General features: G+C 40.7%; 2 protein-coding genes across 2 annotated transcripts; one reads left to right on the top strand and one right to left on the bottom strand.

The window, feature by feature from the left end:
* Positions 1-233: 233 nt before the first annotated feature.
* LOC141426147 (uncharacterized) lies at positions 234-2,703 on the bottom strand. The gene is made up of 3 exons (XM_074085006.1): positions 2,563-2,703; positions 990-1,072; positions 234-513 (listed from the first exon to the last, which is right to left on the bottom strand). Exons 1-3 carry the CDS (start codon positions 2,672-2,674, stop codon positions 343-345), a joined length of 366 nt encoding a protein of 121 aa, XP_073941107.1. The 5' UTR covers positions 2,675-2,703; the 3' UTR covers positions 234-342.
* Positions 2,704-2,875: 172 nt separating this feature from the next.
* LOC141426297 (uncharacterized) lies at positions 2,876-12,342 on the top strand. Its single transcript, XM_074085142.1, has 3 exons — positions 2,876-3,013; positions 9,386-9,520; positions 9,644-12,342. Exon 3 carries the CDS (start codon positions 9,901-9,903, stop codon positions 10,834-10,836), a length of 936 nt encoding a protein of 311 aa, XP_073941243.1. The 5' UTR covers positions 2,876-3,013; positions 9,386-9,520; positions 9,644-9,900; the 3' UTR covers positions 10,837-12,342.
* Positions 12,343-23,224: the final 10,882 nt, after the last annotated feature.

Genomic DNA, 23,224 nt, shown 5'->3' with positions numbered 1-23,224 from the left:
TTGGTTTCTGCCCCGACAGCTTCTTTAGAAGCACGCCTATATAAATGTGAGCACTCCAGCTGCGTGGCCCCGGACGTCAGCAGCAGTCAATCAGGGCAGCCACGAGACGTTCGTCCTAATGCTTATTATGTACCAGATGCCATGTGTATTGAGACAGGTTGTCTTTTCCAGCTGCGATCTGCGATATATTATTTCGTTTTCGATTCTTAGGTTTCTACAAAAAAAACTAAAAATCAAGTCAAACCCAAAGTTTTATTATATAAGTGTACATTTTATGGTAAGCTTGCAAGATCAAAATTATGTTACGTGGATTTTAGCGCCCGTTAAAGAACTGTAGCCGAGTTACGCATATTCACACCACAATGTGACGCGCACTTCTGCGGGCCTTGCGAAGTAGTTGCCGTTGCGGTGGACGACGACCGGCGAGATGAGAGGCAGCTCGGGCACGTACACCGTCGGGGACACGTCGTCACACACTGTTACTACCTCACCAATAACACTTGTCTTACAGGGCTGCAAATTCATATAAAAAATATTTTATTAATTTTCTATGTTATTTTATTTTTCAATGAAAAAAAAACAATGTTTTAATATTACGACAAACTATCCTATCACAAATAGACGGGGATGGCTGAAAGGGCTGAGGCAATAGTAACAATATACCTTAAAAAGCGTTATCGTGATATATAGCACGGGGCACTTAATTTAATTGAATCTATTATCTGAACTCGTATAAAAAATCAAACGTTATTTTTTTGTTGTGATTTACTTAATTTAGAAACGGAGCATTGCTAATGTGTCAATAAATGCGAATCTAGAAGTCGTTATTTTGCGATATTTTTTTTTCTTCTATTTCAAGATGTTTTGATAAGGAAAACTATTAACACACAATGCAGAAATGGAATTTCATTCAATATTCATATTGTAAGCAGTACCTATGGTATTGTTACCCGATTGTTTTGAAAGAACTACTCGTAGGCAACACTCACATTTGGTACGTCCACTGATGCGTCTTGGACTCCTGCGAGAATATAGACGAGCGGCAACTCATTCCTTACACCCTGAAAGAATCCTGCAAACAGGCAAAAACGAACAATTCATTTTTTGCACTTAAGGAGAAGTTTACACCGAGCTTAATGCGGGCTAATAAGATTTAAAAAATAAAACCCAAGCTAAACATTGATTGAGTAAATAAATAGAAGTTATTTATTAAACGAGACTGAAAATACACAATATATTAAGAAAAAATAAACATAAGTCAAACTTAACTGTAAACTAAATACCTAAACAAAAACTTTTAAATCTAAAAAGGCCTCCGTGGCATGGTGCTCAAAAGGCTGGCGGCATTCCCTCGTTGAATGGCGATGGCGATTCGTTGAGAGAGAAAGCTGCCAGCCCTTTGGTCTCCAGTAGTGTCGACCAGGCGCTTCCGCAATTCATTAATTAATTTGTGTGCGCCGGAACCCCAAGGACCCAGCGTCTCGAAACCGACAGCAACGAAGTTGTATGCTGAACCAACCTGGTATTTTAATATTTTCTGTTTCTCGGCCGCTTCAGCCACTGCGCTAGCTTTTTTTGTTGTACCCTGGAGATGTGAAGGGGCTAAGGTATCGATGCAGGTTGCGTCCCAAACTAAAACCCGACCCACCCTTCAGGGTAAGAGTATATAAATCTACAAATTGATTATACAACTAAAGGTTCCGTGAATATTTCAAGTGTCAACCTGTTGCCGTTATTAATATCAAACAAAAAACGGCAAAACAATCACGTTTGTTAAATGAAGCCCTTAAATATTTATTTTATTGTGTTTTTGGTATTTTCTTGTTATAGCGGTGACATTATACATAATCTGTGAAAATTTCAAGTGTCTAACTATTACGACTCAAGAGATAGAGCCCTGTGACAGACGGACGGACAGACAGACAGACAGCGAGGTCTCAGTAATAGGGTTCCGTTGGCACCCTTTGGGTACGGAACCCTAAAATAGTAAACTAAGTGTTGATTTGAACGCTACACAATCGGCGCACAAGTCCAACGCTATGCCGCCGAGCCAACAACTGATGTCAAACGTATCTAAATTGCCACTCATATTACGTGTAGCTACTTGTTGTACTTTCAAACCACTAAAATCCAAAAACAAGCGTTTGCTCAGAGACGGGATCAAACTAGATCGATTATTTGCCCCCGAATGCCCTGCGAATGCCATGTAACAAATTTCGTCTAAATTTTTATTTTATTTATTTTTATTTATTTTTTTATTGCGCGATAAATATAAACAAATAAATATACACGCAGTTATATTATAAATGCGAAAGTTTGTGTTTGTTTGTTTGTTATTTAGTTTGTTACTTCATCACGTCTAAACCATTGAATAGATTAAGATGAAATTCGGTATACAAATAACTTGAGTCCCGGGACATACGATGAAGAACAAAGGATAGTTTTATCCTTGAAAATGGGATAGTGCTCACGGGACAGCGATAATCGAACTCTACGCGGACGGAGTCGCGGGTAACGGCTAGTCAAACAAAATTAAAAAATTAACTCTATAGTATAACTCACCATGCGTTACAGTATTGCACTCAGAATCGCCTATTTCTTTTGGCGCGGCGCATGCGCCTTGCAGCAGCGCGGCGGCGGCGAGCGCGAGCAGCGAGCGAGCGAGCGGAGACATGGCGGGGAGACGGGTGCCCGCTGCCGGCGCGCGCGCCGCTTATAACGCGCCCGGCGCCCGCTAATGAACTGCCGAAGCAAATCAATCAAGTCCACTTTGTCACACACATAAGCTCAAACAATAGAAACCATGTAAAAATAATTTTGTTTGTTTAGTTTTACGTGAACATATTATAACATTAGCAAATTTGTCATAAGCACCACAAATTGTTCTTAGAAAAGTCACGTCTTGCAAAGTTTTTTGCAGCGCATTCTTTTTGGCAATGATGCAACTGAAATTTTGTGATATTGACAGCAACGGTAACGTCTACGCAAAAGACAACACCTGCACACAATCAATGTAGGTACGTTAAGAAATTTAATATATTTTTGTAACAGCTCACAGAAAAACGGCCCCGAGAAACGGCAAAAATTACTCATATATCAACAGCAGTTAGTGTGTCTAACAACTGGTAGCATGGTGTACGGTTGTGTCACTCTGAAGATGAGCTCTGGTTGAGTTCGAAACGCGTCAGTGTAGTGTGGTGGTGGTGATAGATGGGTTTGTGTGATTTGTGTGATTTGTGTGTGTTCTTACAATGTGGAGGTGGAGGAACTGCATGAACACGCATATTTTGCATAAGCTTAGCTATCGTAAGGTCGCGGGTGAGCAAGGAAATTCTTTTAGTTCATTGATAGTAACGCCTCCGCAAAATAACGCCTGATTCAATAAATTATTATCTATAATCGGTTGTCAAACATCGGACTGCTGTACATTTAAACTCAGTTAAATTAAATTGATATACTTTGATTACATAACTTAACTTAATTATATATTATATCGTTTAGAATCTAATAGGATACTGATTAACTTTATGCATTCCTTTGATGTAAATTATGCTTTTATGTGAAAATCTTTGAATTTATATATTATGAATACAAAATTTAGAAAAGAGCTTAATTAATTAGGGTATTAAATGTTTACAAGGCATCTAGAATTACTTTTCTATATCTAGAGGTGAACAGGTGGAATATGTCTACATGAGTAAAAAAAATCTGATATACAGAAACTGTACCGAAAGCTTGTTTCTCAAAATGGTTTTGAGATTTCCATACATATTTAAAAAGTTAGCATGGCTAATTGGACCAAGTTTATACGCCAGCAGCTGCGTGGTACCGGATGTCAGCAGCAGTCCCACGGGGCAGCCGCGGGATGCTCTAAATTCACTTGTAACTCTACTTCTATTTGTATTTGTCAGTTGCGTTTTGACGTCACAGTGACAGCAAACCGGCCAGTATTAAACTATCGAAATTGCAGTCGTCACTTTCAGACTGGGCACAATAAAAAAGGGATCTAAAAACACAAACACAACCGAATTTAAGACATAGTGTAATCGATTCTACTCTAGATTTTGAGCAAACTACTTTCTGGTTTTCAGTTATTTAATTAACACCTTGTATGTATTTCCGCTGCTTTTGGCGCTGACCACTGCTTTACGACAAATTATTATATTCAGCTGCGATATAATCTCGTTTCCTATTCCTACCTACCTGTAGGAATATCTACGTTTCTTAAAAAAACTCGAAAAATCCGAACCCAAAGTTTTATTATAAAAGTGTACATTTTTATATGTGAAGCTTGCAAATATGTTACGTAAATTCTAACGCCAGTTAAAGAAGATTAGCCAAGTAGTTGAACAGGATGAGAGCAGCTATGAGGTTTAATTAGCACCACGTGGTGACGTCGACGGACGCAGCCTGTTTGGTGTAGTCGCCGTTGTATTGCGGTAGACGATGGCCGGCGAGTACTGCGGCAGGTCGGGCACACACACCGTCGTACCGCCGGCGGCACGTCGTCGCACATCTTTACATTCTCATCAAATGGAGTGTAACTATCACAGGCCTTTGCAGTAATGTAAAGCTTATTCTATTTTTATTTCTTTCAATGTACTACGAACGTATAGAAGCTCAAAATCTGTAACAAATCCGAATGTTTAATTGTAATGAATAAAAGTTCCTGTCACAAACAGATGGATAGAACAGCAAAGGCATAGTAATAATAATAACAGTGTCATTATAATAAAATACAATAAAAATAAAATAAAATAAAATGTTTTTATTCTCAGAAAACTAATTTGGTCCATAGCATGTTAGTAACAATAGAAACTTAAGAACTATGTTAGTATATCTACATTGCTATTATTTATTATCACTCTGCCTGCATTTATACGTTTTTTTTTTGATCGCCGGAGCGAGGAATGTTTTTTTAACCCCCGACGCAAAAAGGGGTGTTATACCTAAGTTTGACCGCTATGTGAGTCTGTGTGTCTATGTGTGTGTCGGTCTGTCTGTCTGTGGCACCATAGCTCTTAAACGGAAGGACCGATTTGAATGCGGTTTTTTATTTAAAATCAGGTTTCAAGGTTCTTAGACATGTTTCATCAAAATCGGTTTAATCATTTTGAAATATTGAATTTAGAAGTGACGAAGTCGGGGTTTTTTAACTTTTTGTTGGTTAGGTTATAATTAACCGACTTCAAAAAAAGGAGGGGGTTATCAATTAGGTTGTATTTTTTTGTTTTTTACCTCAGAACTCCTCATAATAAATATGAACCAATTAGATTTTTGAAAAAAAAATTGAAAAAATAATTTTATGACAACAAATTGAACCGACTACAAAAAACATGAAAATATTTTTCTACCAGCTGGAAGTCGGTGCCTCAGCACGAACCAGCCGGAGTGACTGAAGTCCAATACATAGTATGTTAGGGGTGATGATTTTAAATCCACTCCTGCTGGCTCTTGCTGAGGCACCGACTTCTTTCAAACGGGTAGAAAATTATTTTTAATGGTTTTTTTTGGCAAAGGACTCCTTTACTTTGCTGCGGTACACTTTCAACACTAAAAAACTAAGGAACACTCACATTTGGTATTTCAACAGATGCGGCTTGAACTCCTGCGCCAATATAGTCGGTTTTCAATACAATTTTTGTACCCACTTCACCTTCTGCAAACAGTCAAGTCACGTCAAAATATCTTTATTAAATTTATGCTATAACAAGCACTTATGAATGTCAAAAGGCAATATACCTCGTTGAGTTCCTTGCCGGATTCTTCTCAACAGAGGTTTTTCCGAACGGGTGGTACCTAGTTTTTTTTACATTCATAAGTGCTTTGCAACAACTTTTTTTGGTAACTTAGAAATTCTTCTTTTACACTCTTTAAAAACACTGTCAGAATAAAAAAGCGTAATACAAAATATTATAAATGCGAAAGTTTGTGTGTGTGTGTGTGTGTGTGTGTGTGTGTGTTTGTGTTTGTTACTCCTTCGCGTTAAAACGGTTGGACGTATTTGGCTGAAATTTGTTACGTACCTAGATAGCTGGACGTCCTGAATAACACGTAGGCTACTTTTATCCTGATAGGATTATTGACTCCCCGTATCTTTTGAGTAAATTAGGTTTGAGAGTACCTCGCCTGAATTCGAGAAATTTTAATTGTATGCTTCATGTACCATTTACTCATATCACAAATATGCCGCGAACTCATTCATTAAACGAGTTTGTAAAATGTATAACAGCAAATTCTCTGACATTGATATATTTAGCATTTCTCTAAGTAAATATAAGACTGTCGTTAGTAGTAATTGAGTAATTTGTTATTTTGAGAATGGGTTATATGCACGTTCTCTCTTTTGCAAGTCGTAGCCTTTTTCTTTTCTTTGTGTGTTTGTTATTTCTTTACCCGTTTTATACTTTATTATTGGGAACTAATAACCTGTGGCAACTTTGTTGGTCAATGTTTGATGTCATTGTTTACAATATAAGTTTTATTGTACCGTTTGTGCCCAAATACATAAATAAATAAATAAATATTCCTACGGGACAGGGATAAAATCTTGAAAAGAAAATAAAATGCATGTTATTAAGTAAGTACCTATATAGTTTCTATGAATGCACTGAGTGAGCCGTCTGACAAAGTTAGAGGAAATTAAGAAAAAACACGTTGTACAGTCCACATATTACGAGTATAGTTTGCTAATAATAAGTTCAACGTTATTATTAGCAAAAGTGACTGCGTTATATATAATAATTTTGATTTATCCTCTCAGTACAGTCGCCAACAAGTAATTTGATCATTTCATGACCCTATCCATCGCAACACAACACACGATCAACCTCAACCAATAAGTAGCTGTTGTGTTGGCGATAGTACAAGGAAAAATTGGAACGAGACATACTTAGGTTACGACAAAATATAAGCCAAGTCAGGAAGATTATTATTAAACATAGAAGAACAGCTTCACTGTTCTATTTTTTTTTATCACCTGATGGTAAGTGATCACCGCCACCCATGGACACCTACAGCATAATTAGGACTAAAATTCGAATTTTATTAATTTGTAAAAAAAAATTATGCATGCAAAATACAATAAGTACTTACCTACTATTAGATACCATTAAATTTTCGAATTATAAAATTAATTAAAAATAATAATTAAACCCGTGAAAAAACCATGGTGGCCTAGTGGTTTGACCTATCGCCTCTCAAGCAGAGGGTCGTGGGTTCAAACCCCGGCTCGCACCTCTGAGTTTTTCGAAATTCATGTGCGGAATTACATTTTGAAATTTACCACGAGCTTTGCGGTGAAGGAAAACATCGTGAGGAAACCTGCACAAACCTGCGAAGCAATTCAATGGTGTGTGTGAAGTTCCCAATCCGCACTGGGCCCGCGTGGGAGCTACGGCCCAAGCCCTCTTGTTCTGAGAGGAGGCCTGTGCCCAGCAGTGGGACGTATATAGGCTGGGATGATGATGATGAATAATTAAACCTCTGTGACAGTCCGTAACATAATTATTTTTATTATTTTATATGTTTATGTTGTACTCGTATCATTACGTACGAGACATCAAGTTATTTTGTACTTAAGGAGATTTTGTGTCATAGTCTCTCCGATAAGTCGTCCAGCTCGCGTCAACGTATTAAGTTGTACGCTCGCAAAGTAAATACCTTGAATCTAGGTCTGTGTATGTAACGTTCAGAGAACACGACGAATTCTTTGAACTTGGCCCGTTTAATAACGTTGCGTGGACATTTTTGGTTGTATGATTCCTGTTGAACCGCAGTTACATGTCTGCAAGCCACTAGTTATACTCGTAGTGACCGAAGTACTCGGCAGCCGGTGCATGCAGCTCGACTTGCCTAGTGTCACCTACTGTGCCAAAGGAACCAAAGGTTATGCTACACATCTTCATGCTCGGTAATGTAATGTATATTTTAAAATTAATACGGCATATTTCAGCGGACGATTGGGTTACTTTGATTAAATCTTTGTGAACTATCCATTCACCACATTCTGGTGCCAAAATGGTTAGCAACTTATATTATAAATGCGAAAGTTTTTAAGTCTGTTTGTTTTTTGTTTGTTTGTTACTTCATCACGTTTAAACCGCAGACCCGATTTGGATGAAATTCGGTATACAGATAGTTTTTATCCCGGAAAATTTGATAGTTTTGCGCTCGCCCGTTTCGCCCGTGCAACGTGCTTGACAATAACTGAGTGCCTAATACCACGACACTAAGTGTGCGCGGTGACAAGCGACCCCCGTTACACAGTTAGAGATAATTAGGCGATAGACGTTATTCCGAGACGTTACCATAATATTTATCAATTTTATGCGAACAGTTTTAGTATAACCTAACCAACAGTAACCTAACCATAAAAAAATCATTTTTAATACAAGCTTTTTTGCTGACTGTACTTGCATTGCAAAAAGTTTTATTACAAAAACAGTAAAGGTCTCATATCGGGAACCTCTCAGTCCTGGATTACATGAGTGACGCAGATGTTATCATGGCGAATCATCCTGGCGAAATGTATCCTCTTTTAGAGGTATTTTTATATTCATTTTTCTCTTATTTTTTTTTCTTAATTTTATTTTTGCCCGTTTTTATTGTTATAAATATTACTTTTTTTTGTTAATATACTAAACCTAACTAAGTCCGCACCTGGCAGTACTGTAGGATTATACTGAGAGGGGTGTCGGCTGATTGGCGTCGCTCCTCGTGGCCGGCGCCAGCAGCATATGCTGACGCCGACGCCTGTTGTCACAATTATAAAGTTTTATTTTGTATGAAATCTTATTTAATGTGTTTTGTGGCAAAAAATGTTTTTTTCTTTCTTTCTTTCTTTCTTTCTTTCTTTCATTGTCACCCAAACTACATTTGCATACCAAATTTCAAGTTGATTCTATTAACCGTTGAAGAGGTCCATCCTGCGGAGACGATCCTGGCTGGACTACCAGGATGTCACTACTAGATTATTGTATTGTCACGCGACTTACATAATTATTCCAAATTTCAAGTCAATATCACTACAGGAAGTTTATCAAATTTAACTTGCAAGGTTTGACTATAGGCAGACAGACAGATAGACAGAGAGACAGATATATACCGACAGACAGACAGACAGACAACGGGACAGGTGAAACTAAGTAAAAGCTTGTAAAAAGTAGAAAACCCCCAACTTTGTCACTTAAAAATTTAATATCTCAAAAACGGCATAACCGATTTTGATGAAACATGTCTAAGAACCAACCAGGTTAAATACAATACCAGGTACAGGTATAAAACAAACCGAGTTGAAATCGGTTCATCCGTTTAAGAGCTACGGTGCCACACACAGACACACATAGCAGTAAAACTCATTGACTTTTCATTTACGTCTGTTCAGTGTTGGTGTCGCTATGGCTGGTAGCGGCGAGCGGCGGGGACGGCGCGCGCTGCCCGGGCGCCGCTCGCGCCGCCTGCGCCGCCGGTCCACCGCGCCTCGCCCCCGGATGCCTCACGCGCGATTACGTCGTCGATGGTATCTACTTTATTAGCTACAGAACGCTTCTGTTTAGCTATGCACGCACGTGGCGTACTTTTTTACATTTACGCTTTTCAAAATGCTTGTGGAGGTCGACTGACCTAGTGTTCTATTTCGCAGGTCGACGTCTAACTCTGTCTTTGCGGTTCCCTGATGGCGACGAGGTGCAGACGTGGCAGTGCTGGAGCGGGCTCCCGCTCGGCGGCGCCGCGCCGTCCTTCCCCGCGCCGCGCCGCGCCGCCGCCGTGCACGTCAGCGGCTGCCGCGCGCCGCCCGGCCGCTCCTACGCGGATCTCCTTCGACAGCTCAATGTAAACACGACCCGCCTCAGGCTAACCCCTCCCTCGGCTCGATCCTTCGACGCGCATCTCACCAAAATGACCCTAACGGAGCTCTCCATCCATTCAGAGCGGCTGGTGAAATTGGAAAATGACTTCTCACATTTCGACGACACGCTCCAACGGCTTAGTCTAAAGAAGATTTCGATGACGACGGATCAGTTTATGTCATTCCGGAATGTCGTAAATCTGAGCCTCATCGAGACCGGTCTCGAAGAGATTCCAGACCTGAGCCTGTTCAGCCGGCTGGAGTATCTCTCGGTGCGCGAGGGCCGGCTGCTGGACGCGCGGCGGCTGGCGGCGGCGCCGGCGCTGAGGGCGCTCGTGTTGGAGGCGCCCGACGCCGCGCTCGCTGCCGTGCCGCGCCTCAAGAGGGCCACTTTCATCAACGCGTACGCGACGGATCGTATCTTCGGAAACTGTAGCGAGCTGGAGAGTCTGTCTGTGGAGCGCGGGTCGCTGAACGCGTTACGAGCGGGCTGGCTGGCCGGCTGCGCGCGACTGCGGCGTCTCGACCTCCACGACAACTTGTTGGAAGCTCTACCGGACTCTCTGCTGACTGACGCCGTAGCTTTAACCTATCTCGACCTGAGTCATAACATGCTGCGCGCTTTGCCGAGTGACTTGCTGAAGCGATCAAAAACTCTCACGCATCTAAACGTCAGTCACAACCTGCTGACTGCCGTGCCGAATGACCTCTTCGTCCATACGCGCCAGCTGTTGCGTCTCGATCTGAATCATAACCGGCTGACAGCCGTGCCCAGCACGCTGCCGAATGGTCCGTTCGAGCTGAAACGCCTCGATCTCAGCCACAACCAACTGACAGATCTGCCGGAATCGTTTTGGTTCCCCGTGACAGCCATCGCGAGTGACTTGAACCTTGATCTTAGCCATAATAAGTTGAGTCAGTTGCTGAACGTCTCGTCGACCGAGATGAAACTCTTCAAGGGTATCAACCTGAGTCACCAACTTTAAATTTTGACATTAAACTGCGAGCTGAACCCGAACGCAATGATTTACTATCATTATTGCGAGGAGTAATGTGTGGCGGTGAGGACGTGGAAACAGTTTAGTAAATTGTTTTAGCGGATAATCACTTCAAAAAATTTATTTCCATAGGTTATTTTTCAGGTAAGTAGGTAGAGTCACGCAGTTATCAGAAATATAATAAAAATAATAATATCTTGGGACCTAGCCACAAACTAAGCAAAGCTTGCACTATGGGTGCTTGACAACGGATAGACATATACATATGCAGATAAATATATACTTAAATAAACGTACGAGTATACTAAACTAACCAACTGAATTAACAATTTTTAGGGTTCCGTAGCCAAAATGGCAAAAACGGAACCCTTATAGTTTCGCAATGTCTGTCTGTAATTTCGCACGAATATGTATGTAAATTATGCCGACAAAATAGTACAATAAAAATTTAAAAATAAAATTTTTTAGTGTACCTCCCATAGACGTAAAGTGGAGGTGATTTTTTTTCTCATCCAATCTTGTAGTGTGGGGTAGGTTTTTCAATTCAGTGATTTGTTTGCAAAATATTCAACTTTAAAGTGCAAACTTGCATTGAAATCGAGCGTCCCCCCTACCCCCCCCCCTCTAAAATCTAAACCGATGGGTGGAAAAATTTGAAAAAATTCAGAATGGTAGTAAGTATATCAAACTTTCAAGGAAAACTATAACGGATAAGTTTGCTTGAAAATTATTGAGTATATAGCAGCCTAAGGTATAAAATATACCTAAACTTGGAAGATTCCGTATAAAATACGAAATCCTTAGTAAAATATTACTTATTTTTTCGTAATGGCTACGGAACCCTATATTTTGGGCGTGTCCGATACGCTCTTGGCCGGTTTTGTACCTACATAACTAAAAGAGCTGCAGTTAATTTAGTGGGAGGAATAAACGCAATATTTAATTGTAATTTGTTTGATTGTACCATCAGCCAACTACTCTTGCAATACACTTATTTCTGATCCATTTTGAAAAATATCTATTACTAATTGTCACATATTCGATTAAGCGGGTCCCAAATTAATATTATAACTGTGATGGTACAGGTACATTCTTGTGAAGTTCAATAAAAGCTTTTAATAAATAGGTATTATATATGTATGTACTATGTAGTTAGGTAGTAGCGAAATAGCACTGAGACTATCACGTTGATCGCCGTCCTTACTCGGTATGGGTACTGGCAGAATACCAGCGCTGGCCGCTGGCTTACCGCAGCACAATGCTGAGCCAGCGCCTGTTCTTCAGTGCATCACTTGGCTTCTCATTTTATGCGTCTGATTTGTTTATTGTTACTTTTGGTTTTTTATTTGCTATCGTAAGTACTCGTACTTTGTTTCGAGCATAATTTAAGTGCTAAATTGTTAGTTTTATTACTCTTAGTTACTAAGTTTTAATTTTGTTTTGAAGAATAAAGATTATATCTATCTAATATACTACCAGTAAAATGAAAATAAACTTTCAAGTATTATTTATTCAACAGTTATCTATCATCTTAGAATAAACTTGATATCACACGAAGTAACATATGTAAGTAGCAAATTTATTCTTGTCCTTACAATAATTTGCGACATAAAGATTCATGTCGGCCATCGCTCACGGCGGCCGCCCGCGCCCCGCGGGGCTCCGCTCGTAATTACCGGCGCAGATTGATTTATTCGCGCGCTGAGTTACGGCCGCTGCGTGACATGCAGGTGGGACCCGCCATCACAATCCCTTTTACCGTCTCTTTCTACCACCTTGTAATACTTTGGCAGATAGAAAAAAGTTAACAACTAGATTCTATGCATTCCCTCTGCTAGCAAATACAAACGGCGCTTGTCATTTTGATCACATTATAGGATAGGCCCCACGCACGAGTTAAATTTGGAAGTAATTGATACCATTTACTCGATACAATATGGACGTAAAGTATTGATACTCGTACCTACTTATACGTAGGTATGTAATCGATATTTTTTTTATAAAGTTCAGAAAAAAAATGAAAAACGTACCTGAGCAGTACATAATTATTCTTTATTTAGTCAAATATAAGTTATGTTTTGCCATAGAAAATTGCGGTACAAAAACTATCTTTTTTCGTATACTTAATTTCCATTTAAAAAACTAAAAAAGAGTCTCGTCGAATTCGCTGTTTGCCCCGCGCCGCGTTATCAGTTAGTTCCGCTTCGGTAATTTTAGTAATTTGTCGAGCTTAGTCAACTACTACTTACTATTGTGTGTAGCTCTCGATTATTGGCGCCTATTTATCATAATACCTACGTCTGTGAAAATACGCATGGTTACACCACAGAATATAGTACAAGTACACATAGTACAAGTAAGACCTACGTTTCGTAAAATAACAGCTAACGAAATTGCCTCTCGCAATTTCCGATGTTTCTCACTCAACACAAACACTTGGCGACAAATAATTCGCCAATTATAACGAGATAATTGCGAACAAAAATACATACGAGTACATACACATACCTACCCGCGGGTCAGACTGAGAACCTTCTTTTTTGACGTCGGTTAAAAATAGTGACTGTCTCAAGGATACGTCGTGAAATTTCGCCGTGAAATTAAAACTGTGAGGTGGTATAGCGGTACAGCACGCGCCTCGGACTGACGAAGACCCGGTTTCAATTCCTGGCTCCTATTTATTATTTCTTTTCATCGTAATCAAGTTTTTGTGAGCAAATAATTAGAACATAGATCATACTCGTCAAACTGGACAACATTAGTTCAGCGACTTTGAAAAATAATTACTCTTTTATTTTTTTATTTAATTTTAAAAATTCTATCTAACTACTCTTAAAGTTTGCGGTCGTAAAAAAAGTATACGTCAGTGTATTTAAGGAAAATATCGTCGTGAATCTAAAATGTTGGTTATCAAATGCTAAATTAGCTGTTTTAAACGTTCCCGCGCTCCTCGCATGCCGACCGCCGCCGCCGCCGCCGCCGTCCGGTTGCGGTGCATTCCGCAGCGACACCGTCCGGCAATCAAGCCGGGTTCATTCGCCGGAATCCGTTAATCCCTGTCGCGCGGGGACTGCGCGGGCTCATTTACTTGTGCCGGAACTCCGATGGTTTACTTGTTCTTGCTGCCACCTGTTATTTCAGCTTGAAAATGTGAGTATATTAGTGAGTTACACCTTTGACTTCATGCAATTTTCCTGCAGTTTCACTGTGGATTCAAGCCGCTTCCAACCGAAGTAACTGGAGGTCTATGGGGAACGTCTATGTCCAACGATGATGATGATGATGATGATGACTTTCCATCTGAAAAGATAGTGGTTTTAGTTTTTTTTTTATCCTAGTGAAGTTTTTTTAACCTTCTGACCTGCATCTCCTGCCAATCCACGCCAAATGTGCTGTATTTCCTTGATGACAGTAATTCTATGTCTGTAGGTACTGTAACGTTCACTCAGATTTAAATACTTCAGTAGAAGCCACAGTAGGGTGGTGCCAAATGATGTGATAACACTTAAACAGGTGATGACTTTGGCCGGTTTATATGTCTGTATACGGTATGACTGTATCTTTTGATTGCGTTGATTTAGATGTTTGATTTTTTCGCTGCTTTAAGGCATAGGTCCCTGGTCCGCATCTGCATCCGCAAAAAATTAGCTAGTTAAAGTTAAGGGTAGTATTGTGCCAGCAACGCTCTGGTGTCAAGAGGAGACGCCAAAGCTGCCGCCGGCAGCGGCGGGCACGAGCCGGACGCTGCCGGACGCCGGAAGCTGGGCCGCCCGGACCGGACGACGCAATTAGCTGGCGTTGGGAACTCAGCGCGTTTGCCTTTTCTAATTACAATGAAACTGGCTGCAGGCGTCATCTAACACGTGTCTAACACCCATGTTTGAATTTGAAAGTTGCTCTGTTCTCACTTTGAGTACGCATTAACTACTAAGTAATCCGTGCTTTGAGCAACAAAGTGGAATATCGCGCCACTGGGAGTAATGCTAGCTCTAGAATTTTTTGGATAAAAAGATCTGGATCCCGTTGGAGTTTTGGCATAAAAAGTATCCTATGTGTTACTCCACTTCCAGTAAAATCTACATACCATTTTTTTTTCCAAAATTCCAGTACTTAAGTATGTCCAATAAGTAATTTTTACTCGTTGCATAAAAAATCCCGCGCTAGATTTACTCTTAATACACAATGTTCTGACCACCTAAGTAGTTACACCAAGGCCGAACCAAATTGTTTTGTTACAGTTGTTATTCAATAGCCATAAAACTGTTTAATGCTCTTCTAAAAAAATATATCATAAAATTATTTTATTGTTATCTATGGAACTCAAACGCAAGCTCTCTTTAAATCTTCAAAATGTTTTACTCACTAAATGAATTTTTGAAACGAAACCAAATTGGACATGGTGTTCAAAAAATAATTACGCTCTGGTAGTTCCCTTTATATTAATAATTTGTTTTAATATCGGTTCACAGCACTTAAATCTACGTCTGGTTACAGTTTAAAGTAGTTTCAAAAATACACGCTGTATATCCAATTTACTATAGGTGTCCCTACAAAATTTGAAGAGTTCCATCGATTTCCTTAAGATCCAATCATCAGATCCTGATTTGGTTCTTATGGGACCTAATTGAAGACATTCCTGGACGAACGCAAAAAAAAATCAAATCGGTTCATAAATGACGGAGTTCTGAGGTAGGTAAGGTTCGGAGTTCCTCCTTTTTTGAAGTCGGTTAAAAATGCTAAGTATGTCAAATACATTGTCATTATGTGACTACTTAAAAAAAAAAGAAACTGTAGTGGTCCAAGCAAATGACCAAACAGGTCGGCCCACGGCGGCACATTTCGATCCTCTGTCTTTCAGAAACTCCATACGCTCTCAAAACTTTTCTGGGTTACCCGCAAAGGAGCTCGCCGGTGAACGAGCCGCGGTTTTTGCGCTGCAAATAAAGAGCAAACTTTTCGCTTTCTTTTGGGCACTGGGTTTCTTTTAGCTTTCGACAAATAATGAAAACGAACGTCCGACAGAAGTTACCTCTCCTTGCTTTGTGAGATACGCAACAAATTGAACTTGGACAATGTAGGTACCTGTGTTATTCAAAATTAAATAGCTAGCATCAAGTTAGCAGACACATTACTTTATTGAAAGTAACGTGAAAATCCCCAGATCTATGAGTAATTATTCCTGGCGCACATTGCGGCGGCCGTGGTCGATACGTAAAGCTAAATTTCAACAATTATTTTACTGACGCATTTATGACATTACTTGAGTGTTATTAACTCACATCTCACACCACGAAAAAACAACGGCACACTAATCTGACTAATTGCTGCTACGAAAAGCGATAATTAACCGAGTCGGTTCTAAGATGTCTCCAAAATCGTCCTGTATACATAATAATTATTCATATGTTAGAAATAAGAGTTGTTGGCGGAGTATCATAAATAGTAATAGGCAATTACCCGCGCGCGGGATAATGTTTGTGGAGCGGCCATCTTGTTTGCGCGCGTCTTCGACTGCCAGTAGCCAGTATTTATCTTGTGAGATTAATCGCGAGTTATGGCTGCTGCAGGAAAAACTTGTAAGCTTATATGTTTACTATTGCAATCATGTTAAGTAGGCAAGGTCACACATAAGCAACCGATACGTGTACCTAGATTTCAACCAGCGAGAGGAAGAAATTAAGTATTAGCCAAAAGTCGGACTGGACCAACATATAAACGAACTAGCTCCGGAATTGCAGGGAGAGAGCAGTCTGAGATTCTATCGCCTAAAGGGAAACAGTATACCAGATTTAAACATAAGATTCGCCGACAAAAGAAGAGGATCGCACCACTGGAGGCACTCCTCCTCTGCTGAGGTTACGTTAACTTATGAAAATCTGTTAGATATTAGATAATATTATGCGGCACAAGCCGTGGTGGTATAGTGGTTTGAAAGCCGTGGTGGCATAGTGGTTTGACCTATCGCCTCTCAAGCTGAGGGTCGTGGATTCAAACCCAGCTCGCACCTCTGAGGTTTTTCAAAATTCATGTGCGGAATTACATTTGAAATTTACCACGAGCTTTGCGGTGAAGGAAAACATCGTGAGGAAACCTGCACAAACCTGCGAAGCAATTCAATGGTGTGTGCGAAGTTCCCAATCCGCACTGGGCCCGCGTGGGAACTATGGCCCAAGCCCTCTTGTTCTGAGAGGAGGCCTGTGCCCAGCAGTGGGACGTTTATAGGCTGGGATGATGATGATGATGCGGCACAACCAGAATTCCATGTAGCAGGATAAATGTCATAAAAAAAAAAACAAAAAAAAACTTGGTCAGCCTGTCCTTCCACTGCTCCTGCTGAATGTTCTACTTATAAGTTAGTAAGTCTTTTGTCTATGGTGCCTATTGTTTATGGTAACGTGACGGCAAATACCCTCACCGCATGATTTTAACTCGAACTTGTCCGGTTTTGAGCAATAAACGTCGTTACGAACCGAACCGAACTGGGATAACAAATACCTAAATGGTTTTTTTAGCTACAGCGTTGTGTTTTGTTGCTCACATACTTTTATTTTCCTCTTAATAGTCCTGGTGGTGAAAACAGCGCGCGACACATCCGCCGCGCGGCCGCGGTACCTAGTAGCGCATAATGCGGTGATGGCCGCACTCGCTCCGGCATTCGATTACAACCCGGCTGATACAAAAATATGTCGGTTTCGGCTTAAGGCTGAACATAACTTAATTTTAATAAAGAGAGACAAAAGCTTGAAGTTCTGATAATTACTTTTTATGGATGCGAGGTGCTGAAGACAGTGTTGTGGTGCGCCATGAAGAGGCCTATGACCAGCAGAGGACTGCGTAGGCTGATGATGATGATGAAGACATTTTTATCAGTGACTGTGAGTTTTTTTTTTATTCGACTGGATGGAAAACGAGCAAGTGGGTCTCCTGATGGTAAGAGATCACCACCGCCCATAAACATCTGGTATTGCAGATGCATTGCCAACCTAGAGGCCTAAGATGGAATACCTCAGGTGCCAGTAATTTCACCGGCTGTCTTACTCTCCACGCCGAAACACAACAGTGCAAGCACTGCTGCTTCACAGCAGGGTTAGCGAGCAAGATGCATGTAGCAATCCGGGCGGACCTTGCACAAGGTCCTACCACCTGCAAAGAAAATGAATGATGATGAGAGATGATCGGTTAAATTGGTAACGCATTTCCATGGGGACTTTGGAAAATAGTGTGCGTGGTTTTCCCTCTAGCTTGCACCCATAAGTTCGCCATCAAATATTTCGGAGCGGCAAAGGTGGTTAAATATATCAGCACATGCACTATATTATTATAACTCAAATAGGCTACTGAACCAGTGAGATACACCTTTGGCCTCATCTGCACTTAACAATTAACATCAGGTGAGATAGGGGTCAAAACATTAATTTCAAACATAATCCAGTAGAGTAACTATTTACATAGCGCTTGCTTGCGAGGACTTGCTTTAATTTAATGCAGTTCAGATTTTATGGCTAAAAGGAGTCCGCGAGTCTTTTGATTACTCGCTTCATACAATACAGAGTAGCGTTGGCGCGCTGAAAGTAAGAAAAAACATTATTGTCCAGTTACCTTTTCCTGCAATATATTTCAGTTACAAACGATCTGATTCATTTTTATTTGCTAAATAAAGTGTCGTGCGTGTTGCTGCGGCACAAAGCGCGCTCTCGGACGTATTTCTTTCGAATGTTGTAAGTGCCATTGAGCGTGAGTTATCGCGCGACGTGCGACTGCGAGTGGGAGTGGAAGTGGGAGCGCGAGCGCGAGCGCGCGGCAACCAGCGCGGCGTAATAAGCAGGAGCGATGAGCGCGCGCCACTGAATTATTAACTAATCGCGAGCAGCATTACTTACTTGCTAAGGCGGGGTAATTAAGCTTGATGGCCGATTACCGGCGTAACCTAAGCTGCTAATCTCGGCTTTGCCGGTTGTCTCAGATCGGATATGTGTGCCATGTTATGAGCGAACAAGCAGCCGTACCGTGTATCCGACCCGCGCCTGCTGTCACACTACAGTACTAGAAACATTTTAAGGTAAAAAGAAATAAGAAGGTTGCGCAGGAAATTAGGAAATTTGAGAAAATTGGAATTTTTAATAAAATTCCAAAATTTCGATTCAATAGCTAAGGCCTAATGATTAATGCGCGCGAAGCCACGGTTATGAGCTCGTATTATTATAATAATATTAATCGCACTTTACCCTCATTACGCGTGTGCAGTCGCGTGCGACGCGGTGAACGCAAAAGACTTAACGAAAACGAAAGCCACCATTCTTAGAGCCCTCCCTCGCGACGTAAGGGATACATCTTATTTATGGTTCAATTTGAGCAGAATTTATCAGGCGCGTTATAAATTCGAGCAGGTGAGCGATAAATCACGTCCGGTCCGGTTCCGGGCCGTGCGGCCGGAGCGGCGCCGGAACGCCGTGCGGCCGGAGCGGTAAACAGCTCGCCGGTTACGTCAATACGGACTTTAAATCGGAGCCTTTGCGAGTCAAAGCCTTATTGACCCGGCAAATGATAAAACAGCCGACTTCCGGGAAACACAGGGTATTATTCCTCTCGGGCCCGCCCCTCCCCTCCCACGCGTGATTTTCCCGTCCTAAACAAACTAGGCTAAATCTGAGAGCACACACGACGGCGGGTAGTGCGCGGGGCTGCTCTATGATTATATCCGCCAAGGGGAGGCTGGTAAATGCGCCGCGTGATACAATAAGAATATACCGAGGATGTTTACTTTGTTCGCTGAAGACGTGTGGCGTTGAATTATACTTTTATTGTGAAAGTAAGACGTCGTTATAACTCTTAAGGAATTCTCTTCAAAAATCCGTTTTGTTGCAAACCATCGGCAGGTGTGAGGCGATGCGGGAACGAAGCGCCGCCGGAAAAGAGCAATAATTGAGACGGTGATGGCCGCAGCGCGCGAGCCGCAGTAAGGACAGGCAGCGCTAGGGTACATCATTCCAAGCACTAGAGTTCTTTCCCCACTGCTATTACAATGGCTCTGAGACTGCTTTTTACATCGTGGGCGGCGGGCCGGTTGTACAGTAAGCGTCCGTGGACACAGGGGCTGGCATAATACGTGTGTCCAATCTGTTAAGTCCATAGTAAGTGTAGTTGTCAGAAGAGCACTGGCTCCAGATCTGGCTACGCTAGGAATGTCTTACGTTTACATAGAGCCGGCCGCTGACCATTAAGCATAGAGGGAGTTGAGAATAGATAACCGTTAAAAAATGGAAAAAAAGTCCTCTTGTGGTGACCATACAGTGGTGCCACACAGACACGCGTTAATTAAGCATCGATTATAAGCAGCACCCTTCCTTATTTTGACAAAAAACTTATTGCATGTTTGAATATCGCAGTCTTCCCATACTGCAGGCCTGTCCGCCTAACGTCGTTATAAAGATAAAGTTGTCGACGCGGCTCCTGCGCCGACCGCCAAGCTGTTCTGACCTCTGCGCCCTCCGCACACGGTCCAGCCAGCAGCCTTGTTGCTCTTGTAGCTTGAAGTGCATTCTTCGGTAATTGTTGTTAGTGCAATTATACACGTCGAGTGCCTGGCGGCGGCACCGGCGCGTGCGGGGCCTGCGATACTCCATCCACAAAACAATAAATGAAGATCAAGTACGGGTAGTTTTTTTTTATGGTATAGGAGGCAAACGAGCAGGCGGATCTTTCTGGCGGAAATTTCTGGAAAAACGCACAGTAGAGGACCGCCAACCGTCTAAATGGTGGAGGAGGAGGTTCGAAAAACTCCACGAGCAATGCCAGCCAGCAATGCCACGCATAAAGACTACTCCCTCAACATGAACAATCGACTGTAAAAGTATGAACCTACAATTCAACGGCAGGACAGTAGGTATATGTTGATGATAGTCTAATTACTGTAACAGCAGCCTCCTCCCCCCCCTTTCCCACCGCGGGCTGCTGCGCGCGTAATTAGGTTATGATCCCTGTTTGCGTTTTTGGATTGCCTCTAATTGCCGATCCCGATTTGTTTGCGTAGGCCGCGGCTACGCAATTATACGCATATTGTTAATTGCGTTTCAATCGTAGGATGTTTGTCCGCGCCACACATCCTCGTTATTTGTCGGATGACGGTAATAACTAATAAGCCAATAACGGCTGGATGATCCTAAAGTAACCGGTTTGCGATTTAAACATTAGCAGTTACAAATACGAGTATAAGAAAGTACTAGCTTTTTTTGGCTTCGCCCGCGTGGAATTCGGTTATCGCGCGCTGTTCCCTCGGGAACTGTGCATTTTTTCGGGATAAAAAGTAGCTACGTCACTCTCGGGTCCATAAACTATCTCTATGCCAAAAATCACGTCGATCCGCCGCTCCGTTTTGACGTGAATTTATAATAGTAGAAGATCCGAACTTGAAAAGATCTTCACCGGTCTGATAATAGAATGAAATGTATTTTTATAATAAATTTAGTATTTTAGAAAACGTATTAGAAATGATTTTGCTAAAAAATCCTGGACAGGCAGTTTTTTTTATTTTATTTTTAATGGTTTTTAATTAAATGCAGACAACCCTATAACAACGTGTTCACAATAAAACAGCGCTTACGTTGATATACAATTTGTTCTATTATCTAATCAAATGAAAGTAACTGGCATCGACATAATAACTGGTTAAGTTTATACCTGGCAACCCAGTAGTTCGTCCAGGTAAACAATAGCAAACCCAACGTCTACATATTCTATATGTATTATACTTTTAAGTTAATGTAAAATTGTCTTATAATCTCGATGATGCAACAAAAATTTATTAAAAGTCTTTTTTTTTAATAATTAAAAATAGCCTGTCCAGGATTTTTTTAGCAAATCCATTTCTAATATATTTTCTAAAATACTAAATTTATTATAAAATACATTTCATTCTATTATCATACCGGTGAAGATCTTTTCAAGTTCGGATCTTAGACTATAATATTAGTATGGATATGGATTTATTGCAATTCACATCTTTTCATAATGTTTGTTGTACCCTGGAACTACCGATTTTTACTGTCAATGTTGTTCACTCTATTTAATCCCACTATCCCACTAATATAATAAATGCGAAAGTTTATGTCTGTTTGTTTGTTTTTTATTTCATCACGTTTAAACCGCTGAACCGATTTAGATGAAATTCGGTATACAAATAGTTTGAGTCCCGGGGAAGGATATAGGTTAGTTTTTCTCCCAGCAAGTTGCAGAGTTCCAGCGGGATAGTGAAAACCGAATTCTACGCGGACGGAGTCGCGGGTAACGGCTAGTAATATGTTGGTTTTGAAAAATCATACATTGATGTACTTAATACATACGTTGAATTTCTGCTGGGTTTTTTCTCACCAGATGTCCAATTCTGTAGTAGATTCTTCGAGTTTTCTTCTTATCTAATAGTCTAAATTCAAATCGGCTTGTTTCTCCGATTTTTTCGAAATTCATGTGTGAAATAACATTTACAAAATTTACCACGACCTTTGCTACAATATCGGCAATATGCGGGCCCCAATATTATGCTACAAGACAGCTCTGTTTCTCACCAACTTCGACGCTTACCTTATACCTATAGTACAGACTAATGTTATATAAACCACAAAGGGCTCTTTTAATTGTCACTTTTTTATACTACCAGTCAGCGCTTTTGGAAAGACCATCATTGCCAAGAAGAATGGGTATGAGAATGGGTAATATAGGTGAAATAGCAAAGTAAATTCAAAATATAAAATAAAAATTACATAAAAAAAAATACAGGGATGTATGGGGTGCCTTATATTATTGTATCGAACATGACTGTAACTAAAGGTACTTGGAGCATTTAGATACATTCTGCTCGTCGCTGATAATGGATATAGTATCCTGTCTGCGGGCGGCCGCGCTGTCCGTAATTAAAACCAGCTTACTTTTTACGGATCCCTCCAGATGCCCAATTTTAAATTGAATTTTTTATAATGCCTGTTTCCTCATCTCATAATCCCTCTGAGGACAAGCGGAGCGCGACGCTTGCTAGTTTGCATTTTCTTACTATTTTAAGAGTGAGGACATAAAACGAGTGTAAAATTTAAATAATAAAAAATATTCCTGTATCTACATATCGTAGACCCTCTAAAATGTGTTCAAGAACCGGAAATTATGACCAACATAAATGTAAAGTGGTTTGTTAAAACAATTTCTTATCTGTGAAACTTTTATTATGCATAATAATTAATAATATTAACGTGGAAGTCTATTTACTTATCTATTACTTGCATTCAAACGAACACTGCTCAAAAACAAAGCAATAATAATTTTACTTCAATTCTTATATAATATATCAGTCCAGATGATGTTTTATTCGAAATGAAATGTCAATTGCACG

Source organism: Choristoneura fumiferana, chromosome 3 (genome assembly GCF_025370935.1).
Source record: "Choristoneura fumiferana chromosome 3, NRCan_CFum_1, whole genome shotgun sequence".
In the NCBI taxonomy this organism is placed as follows: Eukaryota; Metazoa; Arthropoda; class Insecta; order Lepidoptera; family Tortricidae; genus Choristoneura; species Choristoneura fumiferana.
This window is presented reverse-complemented; position numbering and strand designations above follow the sequence as displayed.

What these genes read in the sequence shown, in the direction of transcription:
- LOC141426297 (XM_074085142.1), top strand. Translation starts at nt 9,901, where the DNA reads ATGACCCTAACGGAGCTCTCCATCCATTCAGAGCGGCTGGTGAAATTG.
- LOC141426147 (XM_074085006.1), bottom strand. Translation starts at nt 2,674, where the DNA reads ATGTCTCCGCTCGCTCGCTCGCTGCTCGCGCTCGCCGCCGCCGCGCTG. An exon ending in GTGCAATACTGTAACGCATG is followed by an intron (nt 1,073 to 2,562) that starts GTGAGTTATACT and finishes GCCTGTTTGCAG; the next exon opens with GATTCTTTCAGGGTGTAAGG. An exon ending in CATCAGTGGACGTACCAAAT is followed by an intron (nt 514 to 989) that starts GTGAGTGTTGCC and finishes ATGAATTTGCAG; the next exon opens with CCCTGTAAGACAAGTGTTAT.